The 22,973-nt window shown below is 35.6% G+C and overlaps 1 protein-coding gene across 2 annotated transcripts in view; it reads left to right on the top strand.

The window, feature by feature from the left end:
* The window catches only part of GRB14 (growth factor receptor bound protein 14), a 111,748-nt gene that overhangs the window by 74,520 nt on the left and 14,255 nt on the right, over positions 1–22,973 (top strand). For both annotated transcript variants that reach the window (XM_090267752.1, XM_090267758.1), the window contains 5 exons: positions 11,129–11,250; positions 13,100–13,174; positions 15,894–16,031; positions 20,461–20,571; positions 20,765–20,860. In XM_090267752.1, coding sequence (XP_090123878.1) covers positions 11,129–11,250; positions 13,100–13,174; positions 15,894–16,031; positions 20,461–20,571; positions 20,765–20,860 — 542 coding nt within the window. The remainder of the gene's footprint in view (positions 1–11,128; positions 11,251–13,099; positions 13,175–15,893; positions 16,032–20,460; positions 20,572–20,764; positions 20,861–22,973) is intronic.

The raw sequence follows: 22,973 nt of genomic DNA, 5'->3' as shown, positions 1-22,973 counted from the left end.
TCACTGTCTTACCAGCTACTTTTATTTGACTGAGTAAGAGGATCACGTTAGGAATGACTTGTTCTTGAATTTATACACAGCATGAATGGTGATATGCTATTTGGAACTTTGAATACAATATCAATATATTTTTTAAAGATTTTATTTATTTTTAGGGCAAGAGGAAGGGAAGGAGAAAGAGAGAGAGAGAAACATCAATGTGTGGTTGCCTCTTGCACACCCCCAACTGGGGACCTGGGCTGCAACCCAGACATGTGCCCTGACTGGGAATTGAACTGGCAACCCTTTGGTTTGCAGGCTGGCACTCAATCTTATCCTCTGCCCATAATTATTAATAAGCACTGCTGAGAATTTTAATAGGTAAAGTAAATTATTGAAGGCAGCTAAACATGCTGATTTTGTTGTGAATCACTGATTTGCCTGATTTGGGATCATGTTGTGATGAGTTTCTAGTTGTATGTACATTTGTTTAGGCATTGAGTTTAATATCAGTGTACCAATGAATACGTATTTCCATTCTTATCATATAATAAACTGAAGTTTTGTAATTGGTGTCTTTTAATACTTCACAGCCACTGGATGTCACTGTAGTTCCCCAGATGGAGTTTTCTACTTTTATAATCATTGTTGAGAGGTGGTGGGGAGGAAAACTCCAGTTTTCAGTCCTTAGGAACTTAATGGGATCCATGCTTGTCTTGCTCCCATTCTGATTCCTGATTTCCTGATTGAAGCCATGATACGAAGCAGTGGCAATTAACACAATACCTCAAGCGCATACCTCTAGACTCCTCGGGAAGAGGAATTAATTGTATTTTCGTGTCACTGCTAGGGACAGCTGAGATTTCCATTATGAATTTCATTGTGGAGTGGCTTTAATAAGCACAATGAATGACTGGAGGCTTTTAATGATACCACTTTTATGTGTATGGCTATCCCCACGTGATCTCTGTAAGACAGAAGCAGTGAGGGAAGGCTTCACAGGCACCTGCTTTGAAGCTGCTCCTTCAGTCTTTATTTTTATTTTTTACAAAAGCAGCTCAGGTGGTTTTTATTCTCCCTGTTTTCTGTTTTCTGGAGTTGATATGTTCTTTCTGTGCTGTTTGGAATCTATGAGCCATCGGCATTGTGACTACCCTCATCACCAGCAGAAGTAACTGTGAAGCCTTTGGGACATGGGACACTGTTCCTTCCCTGTGGAGGCTGCTGGAGTCCTGGCCTGAGCTTTATGGAGATGTGGTGTCCTGATAGTGCACTCAGCTTGGAGGCAGTAAATATGAAGCCAGCAAAGAATGCTCGTAACCAAGCCTGCCTCCTGGTCCAGACGGTTTTTCCTTCTCAATATCCTTATCCTATAGCCTGAACTGAGATCTCATCATCTCTCTCCTGTTATTCCATTTACAAGTGTTCCTCCTGCCCTTGGTTTTTTCCAGTTATTCATCTCCTGCAGGTTTGGTTCTCCTTGCATTAGAGCCCAAGGTCCTTTGCAGGAATTGTAGCACCTGTGCCCTGACTAGCCCCTCTATCTCCAGCCTGTGTCCGGCCCCTCCCTCCTCTAGTTTGTTTATTAGAGAACTGCCTGTAGTCACCTGCATACACTACGGTTTCTACTCCTTGGTTCGTTTGCTCATGCTGTCGAGATTCTCAAGAAGTCCTTTCTTGCCTATCTTTACCTAGCTAATTACTATATATCTTCCAAGGCTTACTTGGAATTTTAGTTAAAATGGTAGTAAAGTGTAATCATTAGGTGTGTCCTAAAAATTTGTATGAAGACAAGGTAAGATGAAAACTCTCAGTAGTCTAGCCTTACTGTCAGCTAACCTAGTGCCACCATCTAGAGAGAGGAGAGGGAGAAGAGCAGCTGGAGGCATCCCTTGCTCCGATTTCCGAAGCACAGTTGCCCTTTCCATCTGAGATCGGGTAGGGACACATCTGCCTCCTCCAGGTGCCCAGCCCCAGGGCACATGCATTTGCTGATCCAAAGCTGCTCTGGTGAGACAGGCAGGGTACGTGCTGGCACCACTCCTTCTCATACATCCGCTAGGAAATTACAAATTCCCAAAGTAGCAGAGGGGTGCGGGAAGCACTAGGAGCGATAATGATGAATTGTGTCCTGGGAGGTGACACTTCCACAAGTACATGCTATAGGTGGGTGTGGGAAACAAGTGACTTTAGACAAGAAATAGGTATCATAAGGCTGTTTAAGCAAAATTAGTTATGACATTAATTAGAACGATAAAACCTAGTGCTATAATGGAATGTTATAAATTACTGTATACCCATAGGATGTAAGTTACGCAGCTTTTGCTTATGTTTTTGGAGTTCTTCCTTTGATGACTGATGTGGGCTTGGGCTGATGTAAGAATTTAATGATGATTGGAAAAAAGTACATATATTTAACCAAATTTAGAAACTGTATATATATTTTATATATGTGTTTACATGTAAAAAATGTTTTCTAAATTTTGTAGAAAATATATACACAGCTATTTATATATTATAAATATATTTGCTAGAAAAAAAAGACAAGAAGGGAATATACTGAAATTTTAAGTGCTTATTCCTGATGGACATGTTTAAAGATGGATTGGGATTATCAGCTGTGTTTTTCAAATTTTTTGTAATCAAGAAAAAGGAATAAACACAATTTTACAAACTTTGGTGAGATTTTTAGAGACTAAACTCAGATATCTTCCTGAAGTCCCAAGTTGGGTCAAGTACCCATCTTCTGTGCTACTGTCACACTTTTGCAGCTATCTTAATAGTGATCATATTATTGTAACTAGACAGTAATTCCATGAGAGCTAGAGCTCTGTGTACACATGCATCTTTGTAACCCAGGATTTAGGACAAATAAATGGTTTTTGAACTAAGCTGTACTAAGCTGTAAGGTATTTATATCAGACAGTTCAAAGGATGGATTACAGTGTATTGTGCATAGAAGGCAGAGACTTGGAAAAGAAACCAAAGCAATCACACCTCATGCCCACATGGAAATTTATGAGTCCTTAAAGCATGCATTAGGTCACTTAGAATTTGTGGAAGCCTTAGCTCTTCAGTTATTTACCAGTCAGGTTGAGATAATATGTATGTAAACACTGTGGAAAAATAAGGCTTTCTATGAAAACAGGTTGTGATCATTGAGTGTGAGTTAATATGAGGACTGTTTAGATTTGCTGAGGAATGATCCACAAGGCCTTTCTACCCATCAGCTGAAGTATCAAGATTTTCCTCTTATTGCACTTGGGAAGCTGAATTTAGTGGTGGCAATTTTCTGGGGGATCTTGTTGGTATTAAGTAGTTTTCTTAGGTTTAGGAACCTTTTAGAAATTGAGCCCTGTTTTATTCTTTGCTTCTCCAGTTTGTGTTTTGCTTGGTCAGAGGCTGTTCATTTTTATCTGAAAATAAGATTGACAAAATGTGCGTAGTTTCTGCCTAGCACAGAGAAGCACAAGGACCGTTTGTCTCCTGGAGTTTCCTGTAACAAAGGTATACAGAGAATTGTTTTCTTGGTGAATTAGAGGTAAAAGCCACTCTTGTTTCTTCTCTTATCAAGTGATAAGAAGAGTAGGGACTCAGGTTTCTATTTGAGCCCTGCGCTGTACTTTCAGAAGATTCAGCGAAGAAATCCAGGCAGAAGGTCACAGGTGAACACTTTCCATACTGGGAGGATTGAGTTTCTTTAAAGGACTTTCAAGTTAAATCAACAGTTTCAGAAGGAACGTTTTTCTTGCCTTCTTCTTCTTTTTTTCTTTTGATGGAAAAGTTTCTGAAAATTAAATAGAAAACAATTATATGTAGTTATCATTATTTGTTAATATTTTACCTTTTTACCATAATACTTCACTGATCTGTTAGAAACAAAAATTAAAAATAAAATTGAAAGCAATATGAAGCTTTTGTTTTTGTTTTAAAAAACGTTTTTTTTTTTTTTTTTTACTCTTTTGGAGACTTTCTTTCCTTTTTCCTCCTTTTTGGTTGCTGTACTGAAGTGATTTAAGATGGCCTTTCTCCTATTTTTCTACCTCCATTGGAGTGGTCTTTGATCTTTGTAATTCACTTTCCAATGCCTAAAAAACACTTTATTTTTTTAATTAAAAAAGTTAAAAAGATGGATATATCTTTGAAGTTATAATAATATATTTTAATATAGTATTTTAGATGGATTTATGAAGCTTTAAAAATAAGATCTTTAAAATAATCACGATGAATATATGTCATGATGAATTTATGTGAAAGCTACCTGGGGTCACTTTTCAAATGGCAGCTCAAAAAGTATCTGAGTTCATTCTGGGTGATAGTTTCTAATATCATTGATTTCTGATATTGCAGCAAAGAACCCCTGATAATAGGATTATTTGTTTTGTTTACATATTTTAAAAGTGTAACAAATTACTTAGAATTACTTAGTTGGTTAAAATCTGCTTCGTTTTAGAATGGGGCTAAAGCAGAGTAAAGAGAAAGTGTATTGTAAGAATCTAGAGTAGTATTTTGTTTTGTTTTTTCCTTCCCTTTGTTAGGTCTTGGTAATGATGTATTGTGCCTAGGCCTAGGGAAAACGAAGCTGGTCTTCGGTAACTTTTTGTCTCCCCATTAAGCATTTTTCTTTCCTCTGAAAGTAATCCATTTAGGCATCCTGCATCTTCATGGTGAATTTTCTCCCTATTAAGGCCTGTATTTAGTTAGATATCTGCCTTTTATAATAAAAAACCCACTGGTTTCCTGTAAGGTGCGTTTACCCGATCACCAGTTATGCCTCTTGGGGTTATTTGGATTATTGTAGTATTAATCCTTTAACATAATAAGACTTGGTAGTAGGATGGTATATGACAGTACATCCAAATTGCAATGAGGATAAACTTAAAAAGATTATTTTAATATAATATGATATGATATTTAAAAAACCAATTCTGTAATAAGAAAGTTTTATCTCCATTACCAGATGAGTATGAGATAAGGATCAGTAGCTGCATTTATTTGATCCTCTGGACTTTATTTGCTTTTCTATACATTATCTGAATTTTTAGTAGAGTAGTATCAGAAATTTTCTTTGAAGGAATGAAAACTATGTTTTTTACTTTCTCACATATACCAGTTTTTGCTAGCTTTTTTTGAAGAAATTTTTCTTAAGATTACCAGCATGTTTTCCTGATGCTAGTACATGCATTATTTAAACATCTGGTATTATAGTTATGTGAAATTTTTTGTAGACATTATATCCTTTATTTTTTCTTTCTAGATTCATATGCTGGGTTTTATTTGCACATAGTCAACAAAGCCCTGACTAGAGTGCTGCTTCTTTGGTGATCATATATATGTTGCTAGTTCTTTTGTTACACATTTGTCATAGCTGTTCAAGTATGCCTGGTTTTTCTACCCTTTTTATTTATTTTTTTAATTCTTACACGAGGACATACTTATTGGTTTTAGAGAGAGGGAAAGGGAGGAAGAAGAGATGGAGAGAAACATTGATGTGGCAGAGAAACATCGATTAGTTGCTTCTTGCATGCATCCCAACCAGGGACTGAACCCACAACCTAGGCACGTACTCTGACTGAGAACAAACCTGTGACCTTTTGGGTTACAGGACAATGCTCCAACCAGCTGAACCACATTGGCCAGGACTTATTTCTTTTTTGATGCTATCCAGATTGAAATGATTTATATTACTTTAATGTAAGGTTGAGATTGATATAATTGGAAATATTGTCCATTATTTTATTTCCTCTTCCCCTCAAAATGTGGTTATTTGCACCTAATTAGCAAATGTTTATTGACTACACTTCAAAAAAATTGAGGTGATTGAAACATGAAAACTGCAGGAAAATGAGACATATTTTAGCTAATTAACAGAAAGAATGAGCAGGATAAATAGGTCAGCAGAGGCAGCAGGGGATGCCTCCCTGGTGGGAACTGTAGTGAAGACAGAGGCAATTCTGTGCAAGGAGAATCGACTTGAGGCCAGACATGTGACTGCCATTTAAATCCTATGAATTTGCTATTCTAAACTTCAGTTTAATTTTTATAAAGTAGAGCTATAACTTGCTCATTAGATTATTATATTAGTTTCCTAAGGCTTCTGTAACAAATCACCAAAAAACATGGTGGCTTAAAAAAAAAACAAAAATAAATGTAATCTTTAAGAGTTCTGGAGGTGAAGTCCAAAATTAATTTTATTGGGCTGAAATCAAGATGTCGGCAGGGCCACTCTCTTTCCGAGGGCATTAGGGTAATCTATTCCTTATCTCTTTCAGCTGCTGGTGGTTGTCATCATTCCTTGGCTTGTGGCCACATAACCAAAGACTCTGCCTCTGTGGTCACATTGCTCTTTCCTCTTCTTTCTGTGTCATATCTCTGTTTATCTCTTATAAGGATACTTATGTTTGGGTTTAGGGCCTACTTGGATAATTCAGGGTAATTTCCTCATCTCAGTATCTTTAAGTTAATGACATCTTCAAAGGCTTTGCTATATAAGGTAACATTTTCAGGTTCAAGAAATTAGGAACCATCATTAGGGCCATTATTCAGCCTGACGCCGATATTACAAGAATTAAATACAGTAATGAGAAAAGTCTCAGACTGAGACTTAGAGAGATATAACTTTCTTTATTTCTATAACTGAATTAATTTTTGACCATCAGTCTCCTGCCTTCTCAATGGCAGTTTAAACTTTATTTGTTTGCTTCTTGGATTGTTCTCAGTCTTGTTGTGGTAAATAATAAATTCATGTTCTATAAAGGAATTACATACAAGTATAAAATATTCTCAGTTGAAGGATCAGGCCAACTCTCACTCCTCAAACACTCTGGTGGGGCATTTAAGTTCCAGAAGAGGTATTTGTCTAACTCTTGTCCAACTCTTCATGTTCTGAAAACTCTTGTTCCTTTCAAGCTATTGATTATACCATCAAGTCTCTTAAGTTAATGGTTTTCTCTTGGCCCTTCTACGCTTCTCCTGGGGCACGTGGTACCACTGCAGTGATCTTTCCCTGAGCTGGGATGCTATGGACTCACCTGCCTCAATGTTAGACTCAGTTATTGCTTTTCTACCATACTAGACTCAGAGCATCTACTTAAGACTAGAGGTCTCCTAAGGCTACAGTCTGGTTTGAGCCACACAGAAACTTATCTGGCATTATATCTTCATCAACTCCTCACCCTGGCATTCTAGTTCTGGAAGGGTGTAAGATACAGGGTTGCTTGGGACCTACATCATCTGCTTATATCAAGGTCCATCTCAGTCTTCATGCCACCCTCTCCTCCACTAACCCCTTAATTCCAGCTCCTTTCATAGACAACCAAGGGTGGATCCCTGTATGAGGTAATGGAGGATTGGTGAAGCATGATTCTCCCCAAGAAGTTATATCTGATTGATAAAGTCTACTTTGAAGCTCAAAAGGAAAGAACATGCATCTCTGCCATTATTTTCCTCTCTGTATAGCATATCTTGAGAGTAGAACCGATGCTGTTTTCTTAGTGGTAGAGAGTGGTAATGGGTACAAAGAAACAAACAACTGTCTTTCTTAATACCTTGAAATTTTTTCTCACTACACTTGCAAAGAGTATAGATATAGTACTTAGCATATGCTGTGTTTAATGTGGACCTATGTTTCTTAAGCTTGAAATACCAGCTGGGTTTGTGTGAGAAGTAGGCTGATGTAAGGATAGAAAGATTGTTAGGGATGCAACTTCCCACTCAATATCTTAGTGATTCCTGGTTCTACCCACCTCCCCCACCTTCTTCTCTTACGGTCTTCCGTACTCATTAATGGCAACACAGTTCTTCCAAGAACTTAGACAAAGACTCTTAGTGTCTTCCTTAACTAGCCTCTCTCTTTCATTCCATGTCCAACTTGTCAGCAAATCCTGTTGGCTCTATCTTCAGAACATACCTAGATTCTGCCTACTTCTTACATGTGGACTGATAATACTCTAATCCAAGCCACATCATCTAGCCCCTTGCTAATTACAATTTTCTGCTTCCATCTTTAAGCCTCTTAAGATCAGTTCTACACTCACCAGCCCATGTAATCCCATGAAAATATGTCAGTTCATGATATTCTTTCTCTTTAAAATGACTTCTTATCTAACTCAGAGGAAAAGCCAGATCCATGGTATGAACTGCAGGGCTTTCCCGAGTCCCCGCAGTACCTTACTTCTCTAACCTCTTCTGGCACTCTCCTTTTTGCTCACTCAGCATTAGCCACATTAACCTCATGCTGTATTTCAAACACATCATCCTTGCTCTTGCCTCAAGAGCTTTGTTCTTGTCCTTCCTCTGGATATCAGCTTGGCTCATGTCCTCTTTTCCTCTGGGAAAAGATATTACTTTCTCTAAGAGACTTTCCTTGGCAAGCTATTGAAAATGGACTTCATTCCCTTGTGCCGTCCTCTCTCCCTCTTCCCCATTCTATTTTTCTGTGTAATATTTATAGCCACACTTCAAGATCTACATTTTATTTATTGTCCAGATCTTTCCATTAGAATGAAAGCTCCACGAGGCAGTGAATTTTGACTGTTTTTTACTACAAAATTTTAAGTACCAAGATAATTGTCTGACACTTGGTAGTCCTTTAATAAATATTTGTTTAATGGATGGGTAAATTAGTGAGTTTTAACTGCCAGAGTAGATGGATTTGTCTCATAACAAGTTGGGAAGTGAACAAGCTTTTTGAGCAAGGATCACATTGATACAAATGTCTTATGAGGTTTGTTGTGATATTAGTGTTCAGTTTGGACTGAAAGAAAAAGAAAGTAGAAGTTTAGAGATTAGTTAAGAAAAGGTGAAAGTTTAAAATGGAATTGTTATAGTAGGAACGGTAGGGGGTTATTGACTGTATGAGAGCTGCTCAGAGGAAGAATCCCTAGTAATCTGGGGATAACAAGAGTAGAGGATATTGGTTAGATATGGAGGAGATGTAATGGAGATAGGATAATTTAGGACAAAGCAGTCTGAGAGGGTAAAAGGAAGAGGACTTTGTTTCTTTTTTTTTTTAACTTTGGTAAAATATGCATAACATAAAATTTACCATTTTAAGGGTACAGTTCATTGGAATTATGAATATTCATAATGTTTTGCAACCACCAACATTCATCTCTAGAAACATTTTTATCTCTCTGTACTCAACTCATTAAACAATAACTCCTCATTGCTTCCTTCCCCCAGTCCTTGACAACCGCCATTGTACATTTTGTCTCTATTAATTCTAGGTACCTCTTGTAAATGGAATCATACAGTATCTGTTATTTTGTATCTTTCTTACTTTGCATAGCATAATGTCTTTAAGACTCATCCATGTTGTAGCATGTATTAAAACTTTATTCTTTTTAAGGCTGATTTTTCCATTGTATGTCTGTATTGCTTTCATTTGTCTATTCATTTGCTGATGGACATTAGGATAGTTCCAACTTTTGGCTATTGTGAATGATGGTACTATGAACATTGGTGTACAGATATATGTTCCAGTCCCTGCTGCCACTTCTTTTGTTTATATACTCAGATGGGGAATTGTTGAAATTGTTTAATATTTTTAGGAGCCTCTTTACTGACTTTGATTTTTGAAAGCAGCTGTAGTCACAGATTTCACTTTAAGGAACTTGACAGATGTGATGGCTAAAGAGGGGAGCATACATTAGTTTAGAGAAAGGGAAAGAAGAGAGTTGAGCTAAGGAGCTAGTCAATGAGACAGAAAAAGAGCAGTCAGAGTTAGGAACAGAACCCAGAGTGGTGTTGCACACTTAGCTCAAACTCATCCCATTCATCGAGCACTCCTACAAGAACTTTCTTTCAGAGAATAAGCTTCTATTTAAGTATCACATTACTTTCAAGGGTGTGGGTGTTACATGTCACAGATCACTACTGAGTGTTGAATTTCTGAGACACAGGTACTTTTCAAAAAGGTCCTAGAAAAAGCTGAGGATTTCTGTATTCTTGTTTTGCATTAGTAATTTCACAGCTAGCTCAACTTTTCTTTGCAGTATGACATACCTTAAAAAATGTGAACAAACCATATTGGACAATTTGATGAATTTTCAGATATTGCATATGTCTGAGTATTCAATAACCAGGTCAACAGGATATTTTCCATATTCAGTGGTTTCTGCATACCCCCACTTACCCACTATCCTCATTACCTTGATTTCTAATGCCATGGGTTTATTTTATCTGTGTTGAACCTTCTATAAGTGGAATCATGTAGTATGTACTCTCTGTGTTTGGCTTCTTTTAGTTAATATTATGTTAGTGAAATTCATTTGTAAAACTGCTTCTTGGTGGAATATATATTCCACTGTGTGCTTTTATAAGATTTATTTATTTGTTCTCATGTTGATAAGCATTTGGGTAGTTTCTAGTTTGGGGCTATTATGAATGTTGCTGCTAAGAATATTAGTTTCTTATTAAATAGATATTTTGCATGTTATGTTCACCCCTTTGAAGCTGTCTGCTTATTTCATTTAAGTGACTTGCCTCCTTAGTGCCTTCCCACCCTAATTATCTTTATTGTTAATACAAAATGTATTTCCCTGAATGTTGGTTTGAAAGCATAAAGTGCCACAAGAAATTAGGTTTCTTAAAAAATTTTATGTACTTGCATTAATATTTCCCTTTTAAATCATTTATTTTAATTTTTTAATACTATCTGGATTATGGGTCTTAAATACATATTGAATCTGTCAAAAATTTTTTCTCTTCATGGGCTAAATTGCTCAACTTTAAGCAAATACTTTAATGTTGGCACCATGATGAGTTGGAGAAAAAGAATAACTCCCATATTCTTAATACAGATTTGTTATCAAACTTTAATTTACATATCAATAAAAGGAGATTTGGAATTAGCAAAAAAGTGCATTGTGATATTTTGTCATTTTTCTCTTCAGGTTACAGTCTGCTTTGGTATAAAAATCAGTTATTACTAATTCAAAATTGAAGGAAGTGTTATCAATCTCGCTGTTTCAGACTGAGTTGAAACTTTCTATCTTGAATGAATATACATACATATTTTATATATTTGCATGGATATATAATCACTATATATATATATATTCATATATAGTTGTCTACCTACCTTTTTATCCCATCCATACATCCATTCATTCATCCATTGACATGCTTACTGAAACATTCTTTACAGAAAGAATAATAGAAGACCACGAGCTGGTGGTTGAAGTGCTATCTGACTGGGGAATGGAAGAAGAAAATAAGCTGTACTTTAGAAAAAATTATGCCAAATATGAATTCTTTAAGAATCCAATGGTAAGTGAAATCCCCATTAATAGTTATGAAAAATAAATGAATTAAATTTTATTTTAGCTCATGTGAGGTGTCCATATAAATAAAATATAATTCCTTATTTGTTAACTTGTGGGTAAGAATTCTGATCCTTTATAATTAGTCACATATCTTGTTACCCTAGCATTGATTACTCAGCATTGTCACTGGAGTTCAGTTACACAGTTTTCAAGAACTCTTGCTTCTTTTTGCTTTTAAGAAAAGAAAAAAAACTATACATTTGATTTAGGAAATGAATTATTAGAGATCCTCAAGCAGGTTCCAAAATATTATAGTTTAACACTTCTCAGAAAATTTAGGATATTCAAAATAGAAAATGTCTAAAGTAAAAACAGATTGATGATTGTTTGGGGTGTTGTAACTGAATCTAGAAATTTAAGATTGACATGAGTCTTGCTGTGGCCAGTTATTTCTTTCCAGTGCAGCAATACTGACCAAGGTAGAAATTAGGTAAAGACCAGTTTATTATCTTATAAGTACTACTTTCATTGTAGTCTCTTTAAAAGAAAATAAACATATGTCACATTCTAATGAAGACTAGAGATCTTTAGATCTTTAGAATAGCCTTTGAGATAATTATTTTAAATTGTTTTTGTTTCTGCAGCTGTAGCATTTTTTGATACTAAGTTTTAGATAATTGGATTGAAATGATCCTTTATGGAAAATATATGATAGTTACCATAATAGAATATTTTCAAAGCCCAAAACACCTCTTATGTTCTCTTTTATTTGAACCTATTAATAGAAACATAATAGATGATCTTTGCCAAAGAAAATAAGAGTTCTAATAAAAATTAAATAGAATTAGAATTTGAAGGGAAACTTTTTTTATGAATCTTTATAAAAGCAAGAATTTAAAAAGTCATAGTTATAGACATATGGTTTAGTGTTCATTTTGGGTTTTATCTATTTTTTAAAAATTTAAGCAGTCTGTACATTGATTTTGTAGACCTAGAACGGTGCTTCTCAACTGGGGTGGTGATTTGACAATGTCTGGTGATGTTTGTGGTTGTCATAAGTGGGGGTGGGAGGGCTGCTAGTGACGAGAGGCTGGGAATGCTGCTAAACATCCGACAATGCCCCCACAACGCAGTGTTATTATTAGACCAAATGTTGATAGAACTACTGTGGAAAAACCTGTCCTGGAGGAAGTAGCGTAGGATCTATTTTCCAAAACTTGTCTGGTCATAAAAATTACCCGGGGAAGGGGAGAGTGCTTGTTAAAAATACAGGATCCAAGAGCTACCCAGAACTACAGAGTCATTCAGGAATGAGTCCTAGGAGTTCCTATGTCAAGCAACTGCTGGGTGAATTTTATGATTAAACAAGTTTGGAAAAACAGTGAGTGGAAAAGACTGGTCTTTTCACTCCCTGGCCCTAGTTAAGTCCCAAAGTCCTGGTTCCTCTACAGTGTGGGCTGTGCCCTTGAGTATACCCTTTACTTCTATGAGCTCTGCCTTTCTAAAATGGAATTGCTAGTTCTTAGCACCTGCTACAGGGGTGTCAAGACTCAGGGAGGAGAAATAGGAGCAAGCACACTGTTGACCTGAGGGCAGAGTTTTGTGTAAGGTGAGGTCAGTGAATCTCTCCATGGGCATCCTCTGAGGATGTTTGCTACTCTGGGTCCTGCTCAGACCTTTCTTTTCCATTAAGATACCTGAAGGTAAAGTCCAGGGACTGTCATTTTTAAAAGCACTTCGAGTGAATTTTCAACACGCTGATTGAAAGAACTTTTGCTTTAGATTTCAATCATCATAATCGAATCTTTTCTAGCACAGCTTTTGGGATAATGTAACCTGTATCTTTTCGTCAGTATTTTTTTCCAGAGCATATGGTGTCTTTTGCAACTGAAACCAATGGTGAAATATCCCCCACACAGATTTTGCAGGTAAAACATTCTTTCATTAAAATATGTAAGTAATAATAAAGGGAAACATTAAGGTCCATATTTATAAATGCCCCAAATTTAAATTGTTATGCCTTGAATGGTTAATTTTTGCTTGGGTTAAAACTGAATAGAAAAGAATAGGATCAAAAAGAAAAGAGCGTAATCTGGATAGAGAATTCCTTAAATCAAAAGGGCCCCCTAACAATATTATTCTTTCCAGTTTCAGCCAATTGTCAAAGTATTATAAATGTTTAGAAATGTGTATCATGAAAGGAAACTTGCAGTTTTGCTTTCTGATGTGTTTCAAGATTATGTTAGCCTTTTGAAAAATTAAAATTTCCAGTAAATAATAGATATTTTATTAATTGGTATTTAGTATTAAGTTTTATAAGAAATGCCCTCAATCTTATCTGTAATAAAATATTTAGCAATTAAATGAAAGGAGATAAAAGGTGTAAAATATATCTGTTCCATACTTTAACATTTGTAATATCTAAGATGGAAATACTTGAGTAGAATTGTGAAATATCATGGCTGAATTAAGAGTTCTGGTTATTTAATTAAAAATCTCCTTGGTTTTACATTTATTGGGCTCATTTCTTCCAAAGTCTCAGTGAGTTTAGGTGATCATTTTCCAAGTTATTTTCATTACAGTAAAAGAATGACTTCAGTTATTTTATTTTATTTTTGATAGATCAGTAGATTTTATACCAACCAGAAGCTCTAGAGTTGTCACCAGGTTTATACTGAGCAATATCTTTATAATGGTTGCTGTTTGATCTAAGCCCTGGAAATCCCCAAATACACTCAGTATTCTCTGATCTTAAATGTAGAAAACTTTTAATGTTCTTTATTTACTATTTTTAATATAGATACTACTTTAAATATATTGATATTTAAATATACTGGTAAATATATTAATACAGATATTGGGTATGACAGATTTGTTTTCTGTGAACTTTTCAATAGGTTATTTCATTTTTCACTCTTCAAAATATAGTAAAAATATTAGTCTCAAGAGATTTTTTTTCAAAGCTACTTATATGGGACCTGGTTTTCAAGGACACCCTATCAGACTATTAGAGTGAATGACAGCGGCGGCAGCCCCCAGCAGCCCAGCGTCTTACCACTGGGATGTGACAGGATGGCGGGTTGGAGTTTTCCTTCCGCCTCCTTCCCCAAACTCCCTGATATTGTAGTTATATTACTTTAATGCTAAATTATAAAAACTAGAGAATCATAGCTTTGGAATCAAGACAGTCGCACATGTGGCCCTGACCTCTTCTCTCCACTGAGGCAATGTTTCCAGTTTTTTAAACGTTTTTTCTTTTTCTAGTGTGACCTCTATGACTCCCTTTTTAAAATTTAATTGGTTTGCTTTAATAACTTGGAAAGCACTCAAACTAAAAAATGTAGTTGTCTGTTTTGCATGTCAATTAACTGATATCTGTGGCTCATTAAACTGAAATTGTTTGTAGTAATTTACTTAAAAAAACATAAATATCTACTAGCAGCATTTCGCTGAGTAGCCTTTTATAATGTTATTGTTTTAGCTAATAATTTCTCTCATTCTCAGTTTTACCTTTTTGCATTTGTTTATTCATAGGCATCTTTATTTTCTTCTTTTAATGAGATGCCAGTGCACTTTCATTGTCTTATTAAAGGTGCTTGGCAGAGCCACTCAGGTAGCGCTATTTCTTTTCATTCTCTTTTTCCTGACAAACACGTGACAGTTAATTATTACTGTGTAACATACTTTTCCAAATCTTAATGGCTTAAGTACCCACTCACATTTTGCCAACACATTTGTGGGTCAGGAATTTGAAAGATTTTACTGGAGACACGTTAATTCACAGAGGGTTGAAGATCCCCTTTTAAGTTGACCTTTCACTCCATGTGCCTGGTAGTGCTTGGGCTCTCCGTCTCTCTCCACACGGTGTCTCATCCTCCAGGGCTATCCACCGCATAGCTGTCCCAACGTAGTCACATTTCTTATGTGACAGCTGGCTTCCGAGAGTTCAGTGGTAGAAGCCATCAAGCTAGTTAACAACTGTAGTTAGAATGGGCTGTCACTTCTGCCAATTCTGTTGGTCAAAGTAGTCATAAGCCTTGCTGAGATTCAAGGGAGGTGAAGAAATAGACTCCACTGGTTCAGTGGCTAGATCACTTTGCAGAAGAACGTGCGGAATGGAAGATAATGTTGTAGTTCTCTTTGGAAGACACAACCTGGTTTATGTACTCACAACTGAGAACCCTAGAGACAATGAAGACATTGTTTGCTTTCCCCTCATCACAGAAGTGAGCTTGGCTTAACTTCCTTAATAATTGAATAATTGAAGTCATAATTGTGGTCCTATACCATAATGAAGATGAAATTGATAAGTTCTTAGGGAAAATCATAGAAAAAGATAAAAAATATCAGGACTTAACTCCATAGAAGTCCAACTTTTCAAATGCATATTCGGATAGCTTATAATTGGTATTTGGCTAAGTATACAATTATAATGTAGAATATTTTGTGAACATATTTTCATTTGGAACTTGAAATGAAAGGCTGATTTCTTCTGTATATATTGTCATCTCTGTAATAATATATAAGTGGTATTGATACTGTTCGATATTGCATATTCATATTTGAAATCTTAGCATGATTAATATAAAATTATAATATCATTGATTCAAAAACCATATGGGAGTGTCTGATTTTTTTTTTTCCCAGATGTTTCTGAGTTCAAGCACATATCCTGAAATCCATGGCTTCTTACATGCAAAAGAACAGGGAAAAAAGTCCTGGAAAAAGATTTACTTCCTTCTAAGAAGATCTGGTTTATATTTTTCTACTAAAGGGACATCAAAGGTTATTGAAAATATCAATGATGTGTTATAAATCATATATAAGATGTAAATTAAAATGGGTTTTACTTTTTTATTAATTTATTATTTGATCTTAAGACTTGAATAATCTTTTGGATTCAAGCATTTATTATAATCTGTTTAAAAACTAACTCTTCAGCAGATGCCCATACTCACATACATAATCACTCATACATGTAATTCCCACAGTGCTCAGCACTATGCAGTCTGTGTTTTTATACAGTCTAGTAGATGTAGACTATGCCATATGGTCTATGTTTTATAAGTGTTCACATTTTATGCAATGCAGTGATATCTTTCAAGTAAAACTACGTTTGAGAGTTTTCATGAGAGGTTGTTTTAACTGTATTTTCATGCATCTATTGTCAGTGACAGTGTTTTTGATTCTTTATGGGTAACCAGTCATTTTTCTCTGGCTGTTTCCCAATATTATTATAATCATTGGTGTTCAGTAATTTTCCTGCCATATTTCTAGGTACATTGAAATATATTCTGATAACACTTGATTGATTCTCAACATATACATTCAGTCTTCAAACTCCTATTTTTATTTTATGCTAGAGATATTTATCTGTCATTTAATTCACATTCTCATTATTTGATCCTTTAAATTTTCAATAGGATTAGCTACCTTGGCTAGTCATGGTTCCATGTGCCCCTTTGCTTGTTGCTGCCGAACTTCAGTCTCTGTGTCTGCCTTCCTGTGTCTCTTATAGGGATACTTGTCATTGGATTTAGGTCCCAGCCACATAATTTAAAATGATCTCATCTTGAGACTCTTAATTTAATTACACCTGCAAAGACCCTTTTTCCAAATTATGTCATAGTCACGGTTTATTAAGGGTTAGGACATGGACATATATTTGGAAGAACTATTACTTAACTCTACAGGAAGGCAGTGAAAATTTTTCTACAACAGAGAGAAATGATCAGGTTGTAAAATTAGTATGGGTAGCTCAGTTGATTGGAGCATCATCCTATACACAAGAAAGGGTTGTGGGTTAGATCCCAGTGAGGGCATGTGAGGGAGGCAGCTGATTGACGTTTTTCTTTCTCTCCCTCTCTCTTTCTCTCTCTCTCCCCTTTGCTCTCTAAAATCAATTATAAAAAACAAAAACGAAATGTCCTGAGGTGAGGATTTTTAAAATATGTATTAGTGTGGCCACACTGAGCTTAAAAAAATTAAGAGGAAAAAAAAAAGAGAACAGGAGGGAGGGAGAGAGAGAGAGAGAGGATAGGGAGAGAGGGGTGAGCAGCACAGATGCTAATTAGATGGTAATTTGGTAATTCAGAGTGGAGGCTATGGGATCCAACCTGTGATGAGCAGTAGATGAAGAAGAAAGGGATAGATGCCAGATTAAATGGCAAATGGCTGGGTTTATGTGACTGATAGATATAAAAGAAGAGGAAATATTTAAAATGTTCTTAGAGAAAGAAAGAATTAGAAAATGTTTTAATAGAACAGACAGGAATAAGAGATTAGCTAAAAAGTCATTGTCTTAGATGTAAGATACTAATGATCTTAGGTCTAGATATACTGTGCTGAGGGCGAAGCATCCCAGAACATAGTTAATAATGATGATGGGGACCAATTATTTGGGTAGTGGTCCTCACAAGACCTCACAGGAGCTGGAAAGGAGTGATACTTGACTCTTTTCCATATTTTATCCAACTTTTTTTACATAGCTTCTTCCTTTTGTTCACATACAGTTTTCTTTGTTTCTCTTCATGTGCATGTGTGTGTGTGTGTACACGCCCACATGTGTAAGTAAGTGGTACATGGAATGGGGCTTTACTAATTTAGAACTCATCCCCTTAAGAAATCTTTTATTTTGAAATATATATATTGTTTGACTGCTTGTATTTTATCATACAGATGCATTTAACTAATTTTTGTGACCATTTAAATTAGTTTTAACATTTTTTATCATGAATAACATTAGGATGAATAATTACCCATTTCTGTAATTAAGGCTTTAGACTTTCTTTTTTTTTTACCACTTTAATGAACTTGCTCTTTTCCTGATGTTCCTAATGTATGAAATTACACATGAAGGCATCTTTTGAACCAATGTGCAATGGATCATCTTTTTGCTTTTAAAATCAGAGAAAAGTAGCTTTTAAATCTAGTAATCTTGCTTATCTCACAGTGGTTTTTTTTTTTCCACTGGAGAATATGATACTGTCTCTTGAGTACCTGAATTCTTATTTCTGCAACAGGTTTCTCATTAAATTCAACTTCGCCCTTCACCTTCTTTTCTCCCCACCCATTATACAACATAGCTCTTGTTCCTTCTTCTGGATCCATGCTTTTATCCTTGCAACGGTCTTCCTCTTGGCTAGGCAAAATCCTAAGCATCAAATCTCTGTTTGCAGTCGGGACCTTAGCCCTTTTCAATGGTGTCTGACTATGCTGTGCATCAGTTCATAATATTCTCTTTAACCTTTGCCTAATAAGCTCATCTTTCATAGTCTATGCATGAAAATGATTTTAAGTTCCCCTAAATAAAGAAATATGAGGTATTAGATAACTGCAAGAATGATGACTGATACAAATTATGTAGATTATCTGGTATCTAATACTGACATTTCTACTTGGCAAGGAGACCATATCTTGTCCTTTTTCTGTGAGAAGGGTCTCAATGTATTTTACTTTCTAAAGATGTAGGCTGTGTAAGAATTAGACAACCACTACTTTAAGCCTTGACGATGTGACTGTGGCTTGTATTATAGAGAAACATCTAATTGCCCTCCTTCCAGCCCCTCTGATGTTATATATGTGCACGCTTAGCTTTTGCCAGCCATGCCAGCTCGGCCTTGTAGTTGTATAATGCCATAAGTCTTGATGTGCCTAAAGGAATGGGAAAAAAATTAACCAAAAGAGGAAACTCATATGCCCCTATGGCCTTCCAGTGTTTCTTGAGCTGCCTTTTTCTCACATTTGAATGACTCACTGACATTGACTTGTATAGTATCAGTGGGCAAGGATGGTCTTGTTTCATCTTCATAGAAATCAGACTTTTTTTTTAATAACAAATCAGTTTCTATCTAGGAATTCAGCTTTAAAGGCTATGTCAGTAAGAATATCTTTCTCCTTTATCCTCCCTCATTCCACAGGCTCTAGGCTGGGTCTATTTTAGCAATTTTCTTTTCTGTGTTATTTTCATGGGATTGGGAACTATAGTCATTCATTAGATCAGAATGCTTAAGAACACTGACACTCAGAGAAAGTGACATACATAGAAATTCTCACTGTACCAATCACCAGGGACAGCATAGCCTGCTGGTAAATCACTGAAACTTCTTTGTATTTGGATGTGAATAGGTTGATCAAATTACTGAATGCTCTATTTTTTCCCCTCTTTTCTTTTTTCCTTCCCTCCTTCCTTCCTTCCTTCCTTCCTTCCTTCCTTCCTTCCTTCCTTCCTTCCTTCCTTCCCTCCTTCCTTCCTTTCTCTTGCTTGCTTTCTTTTTGTTTAAAGCATTTCTAAATTTCATTGCCTGTGAATCACCTGAAAGCTTGGCAAAATGCAGATTTTGATTCAGTGGGTCTCGGGTGGGTCCTGAGATTTTGCATTTCTAATAAACTCCCAGGTAATGCTGGTGTGGTTGGGGACCATGCTACTAGCAGCAAGGTTTTAAAGAAAAAATTTATTTTGGTTGGTTCTGATTATATATTCAACCCCAGAACTGAACACTTCTCCAAGTTATTAACCTATCACAGATTAATATGGCCCAGTGATTTTCTATGACCAGTTCTAAATCTCATGGATTTCCTAGAGAATATATAACTGTTCTTGATTTCACTTTGCCTTAAAAATCAGACCCATCCCACTGCCAAATAATTTCCCTAAACTCATCCTAACAGGCTTCCTCCTTTCAGTAACGGAAGTTAGTCATGTCTCCTATCTCATTGCTTGCCGTGGTGTGTTAGGCAACACACAGATGTGAGGGATGGTTATGTCCGAATGAAGCAGGGATCATTGTCTCTGCCTCCTTTTTCTTCTCTAACTGCTGTGGAAGCTTAAACCAACCTTTTTTCCCTTTAGAGAACTACCATTGTTTGAAACCCAGAAAGGAAAACATTTTCAAAAGCCGTTCTTTCTGTCTTCTCTCCTTCAAAATCCTTGAAATGGTGGTTAAAGGGGATAATTTTAAAATAGGAAAGTGTACTTTTTTTGTATATTGGAAGTTAAATTATAGACAAGTTGCCACTTCTTAAATTAAATGATGTCATTTCAAGCTCCTGGTTATTTAAGGATATAGTGTCTTAGCTTTTCTTCCCTTTTGCTTCTGTGACATTATTTGGGATAATTTTTGCCAAGATATAAATTATGTAATATAATAGAAGTACAAAGTAGATACTGCAAAATATGTACCTATGTCAACACTCGCATTTTTTTTTTTTAAAGGAACCCCGGCATTTGCAGTTTTTCAGCGAATTTGGCAGTAGTGATATTTATGTGTCACTGGCCGGCAAAAAAAAACATGGAGCACCAACTAACTATGGATTCTGCTTTAAGGTACAGGCTTAATATTTTGATAGATGAGTAAAGCAAGCCTCAGCCTTTTAGGTAAGCTTGAGTTTCTTTTAGTTTCATTTAAAAAGAGACAGCTTTCTCTTACATATATGGGAGAATTTTAGTGGCTTTTATTTCAACAGGTGTTACCTTCAAGATATGCATTAACGATAAACAATGTGCTGTGGCCTTCTAGCCTAACAAAGCGCGAGGGCCCCGAGACCTGAAAATGCTCTGTGCAGAAGAAGAGCAGAGTAGGACGTGCTGGGTGACGGCGATTAGATTGCTTAAGGTAATCTCACTGCAGTCTTGCGTTTCTATTAAATGCTGAGAGTACCGTCAAGGTTTGAAAATAGCTGCATTTCAAAATGCAAGGATTTGCTATGAGTCTGGGCATGTGAGTAAGAAGAAAAATCACCACCACTCAATGTGTGTATTTTATTTTATTTTTATCTAAAAGATAAACATTTGCAGAGTAGACTAAGCTAATACATTTGTCATTTTTGTGTGAAGTAAGTATTCTGTTTTTAGAAATGTCCTGATTTTAATTTTGCCTTAGAATATTACATATATAGCCACTATAATGATTGAAACTTCTTTTGTACATGACTTAGTGTGTGTTTTAAAAATATTGCCATCAATCCAGTCATTATGAAGTATATTTTAAAATGTGCCCTCCTAGATATATCTTTAGTGTAGTTGTTTTATATTTCATTTAAGTGTTGTAGAAATGCTTCTATTTTAAATATAATTCAAATTATTATATAAAGTTTACTATAGATATAATATTAAATCATCTACCTTTGTGTTAAATAGAAATTACAACTTTTATAAGTATAATTTGTGGGTAAGCATTTTGAAAGGAATAATGCTGTTCTAAAGGTAAGTAGATAGGGAAGAGAGACTCAGAATTGATTTCTTCCAGAATGTATAGAAAATATTTATATTTGAAACCTATGTGCTAGTAAATTTAACACAACTTTTCTAATTTAAAATTAGAAAATTATTAACCTTCTCCTTTTGAGGAAGGGCAGACTAGTCAGAATCAGATTAGTTGTCATCCCAGGTTTGGAAGATAGTTTTGTTTTTATTCTTTAAATATTTTTAAATTGAGGTGAAATTTACACAACATAAAATTAACCAGATTAATGTAAACAACTCAATGGCATTGTGTATATTCAAAATGTTGTGTAAACACCAACTCTGTCTAGCTTTAAAACATTTTCCTGCCCCGGCCCGGGAGCTCAGTTGGTTAGAGCAGTATGCCAGATCTGTGCAATCGATCTCTGGTCAGGGCACATATGAGAAGCACCCAATGGATGCATAAATAAATGGAACAACAAGTCCATGTTTCTCTGTCTCACAAAATCAATAAATGAAAAGAAAAAAAAAACTTTTTCTTCACCTCTAAAGGAAACTGTACCCATTAAGCAGTTCCCTCAGCCCCTGGCAACCACCAATCTTTAATCTTTGTTCTATCTCTGTGAATTTATCTATTTCATACAAGCAGAATCATACAATAGGTGACTTTTTGTGTCTGACTTCTTTCACTTAGCATAATGTTTTATGGTCCTTTCACATTGTAGCATACATCAGTAGTACTTCGTTTCTTGTTACGGCTGAATAATATTCTACTGTATACCTATGTGTGTTAAATAAACAGTTTGTTTGTTTTTCTGTTGATGGATATTTGTGTTGTTTCTACCTTTTGACTATTGTGAATATGGTAGAGAAAATACCTTGAGGTCTCTGATTTTCTCTCCCCTTCCATCAGAATTCTGGAAAACTGGTAGAGAACATGCTTTCCAACTTTGTTAGCCAAGTCTTCCTCCCTTCTAACTTGGCTCAAACTTATGACCCAACACAGTAGCAGGTGGCAAGCTCACTTCCTTAGATCAGTTTTTCAGCAAATCTAACACATCACTGACTTCTCTAGGATACTCCATTATTTTGTATGTAACTAGAAAAAAAAGACTTATGCCAATAAAATTATGATACGATGCTTTCATATTAATAATTTTTATATTCACTTAGTTTAGATTTATGTAGACCTACATCTTCACCATTTAGCAATTGTGTATATGCACACAGAGGTATATGCATATATACAATATATGAAAATATCTGTGAAATAAATCAGTTGAGCTATCCTTAAGCTTTTTTATATCCTAACTCTGGCTTTTCTAAATCATTTTTAACTCAGAGTCAAGGATATTAACATTTCCCACAGACTATCCAGTTGTATGCTATCAAAACCTGTGGGAAGGCTGAACCTCTCAGATGAGTGCCCTGCTGTGGTCTGTGGGGTTGTCTTTCTAGCCACTGACATCTCTTTTGCAAGGTTGATGCTAATGATTTCTTGATCCCACCCATTTCAGGGAATGACAGGTTGGTTAGTCCACAGT

Source organism: Furipterus horrens, unplaced genomic scaffold (genome assembly GCF_987537825.1).
Source record: "Furipterus horrens unplaced genomic scaffold, mFurHor1.1.pri manual_scaffold_1, whole genome shotgun sequence".
Classification (NCBI taxonomy): domain Eukaryota; kingdom Metazoa; phylum Chordata; class Mammalia; order Chiroptera; family Furipteridae; genus Furipterus; species Furipterus horrens.
Note: the sequence above shows the minus strand (reverse complement) of the source record. Positions and strands in the feature narration are given on the sequence as shown.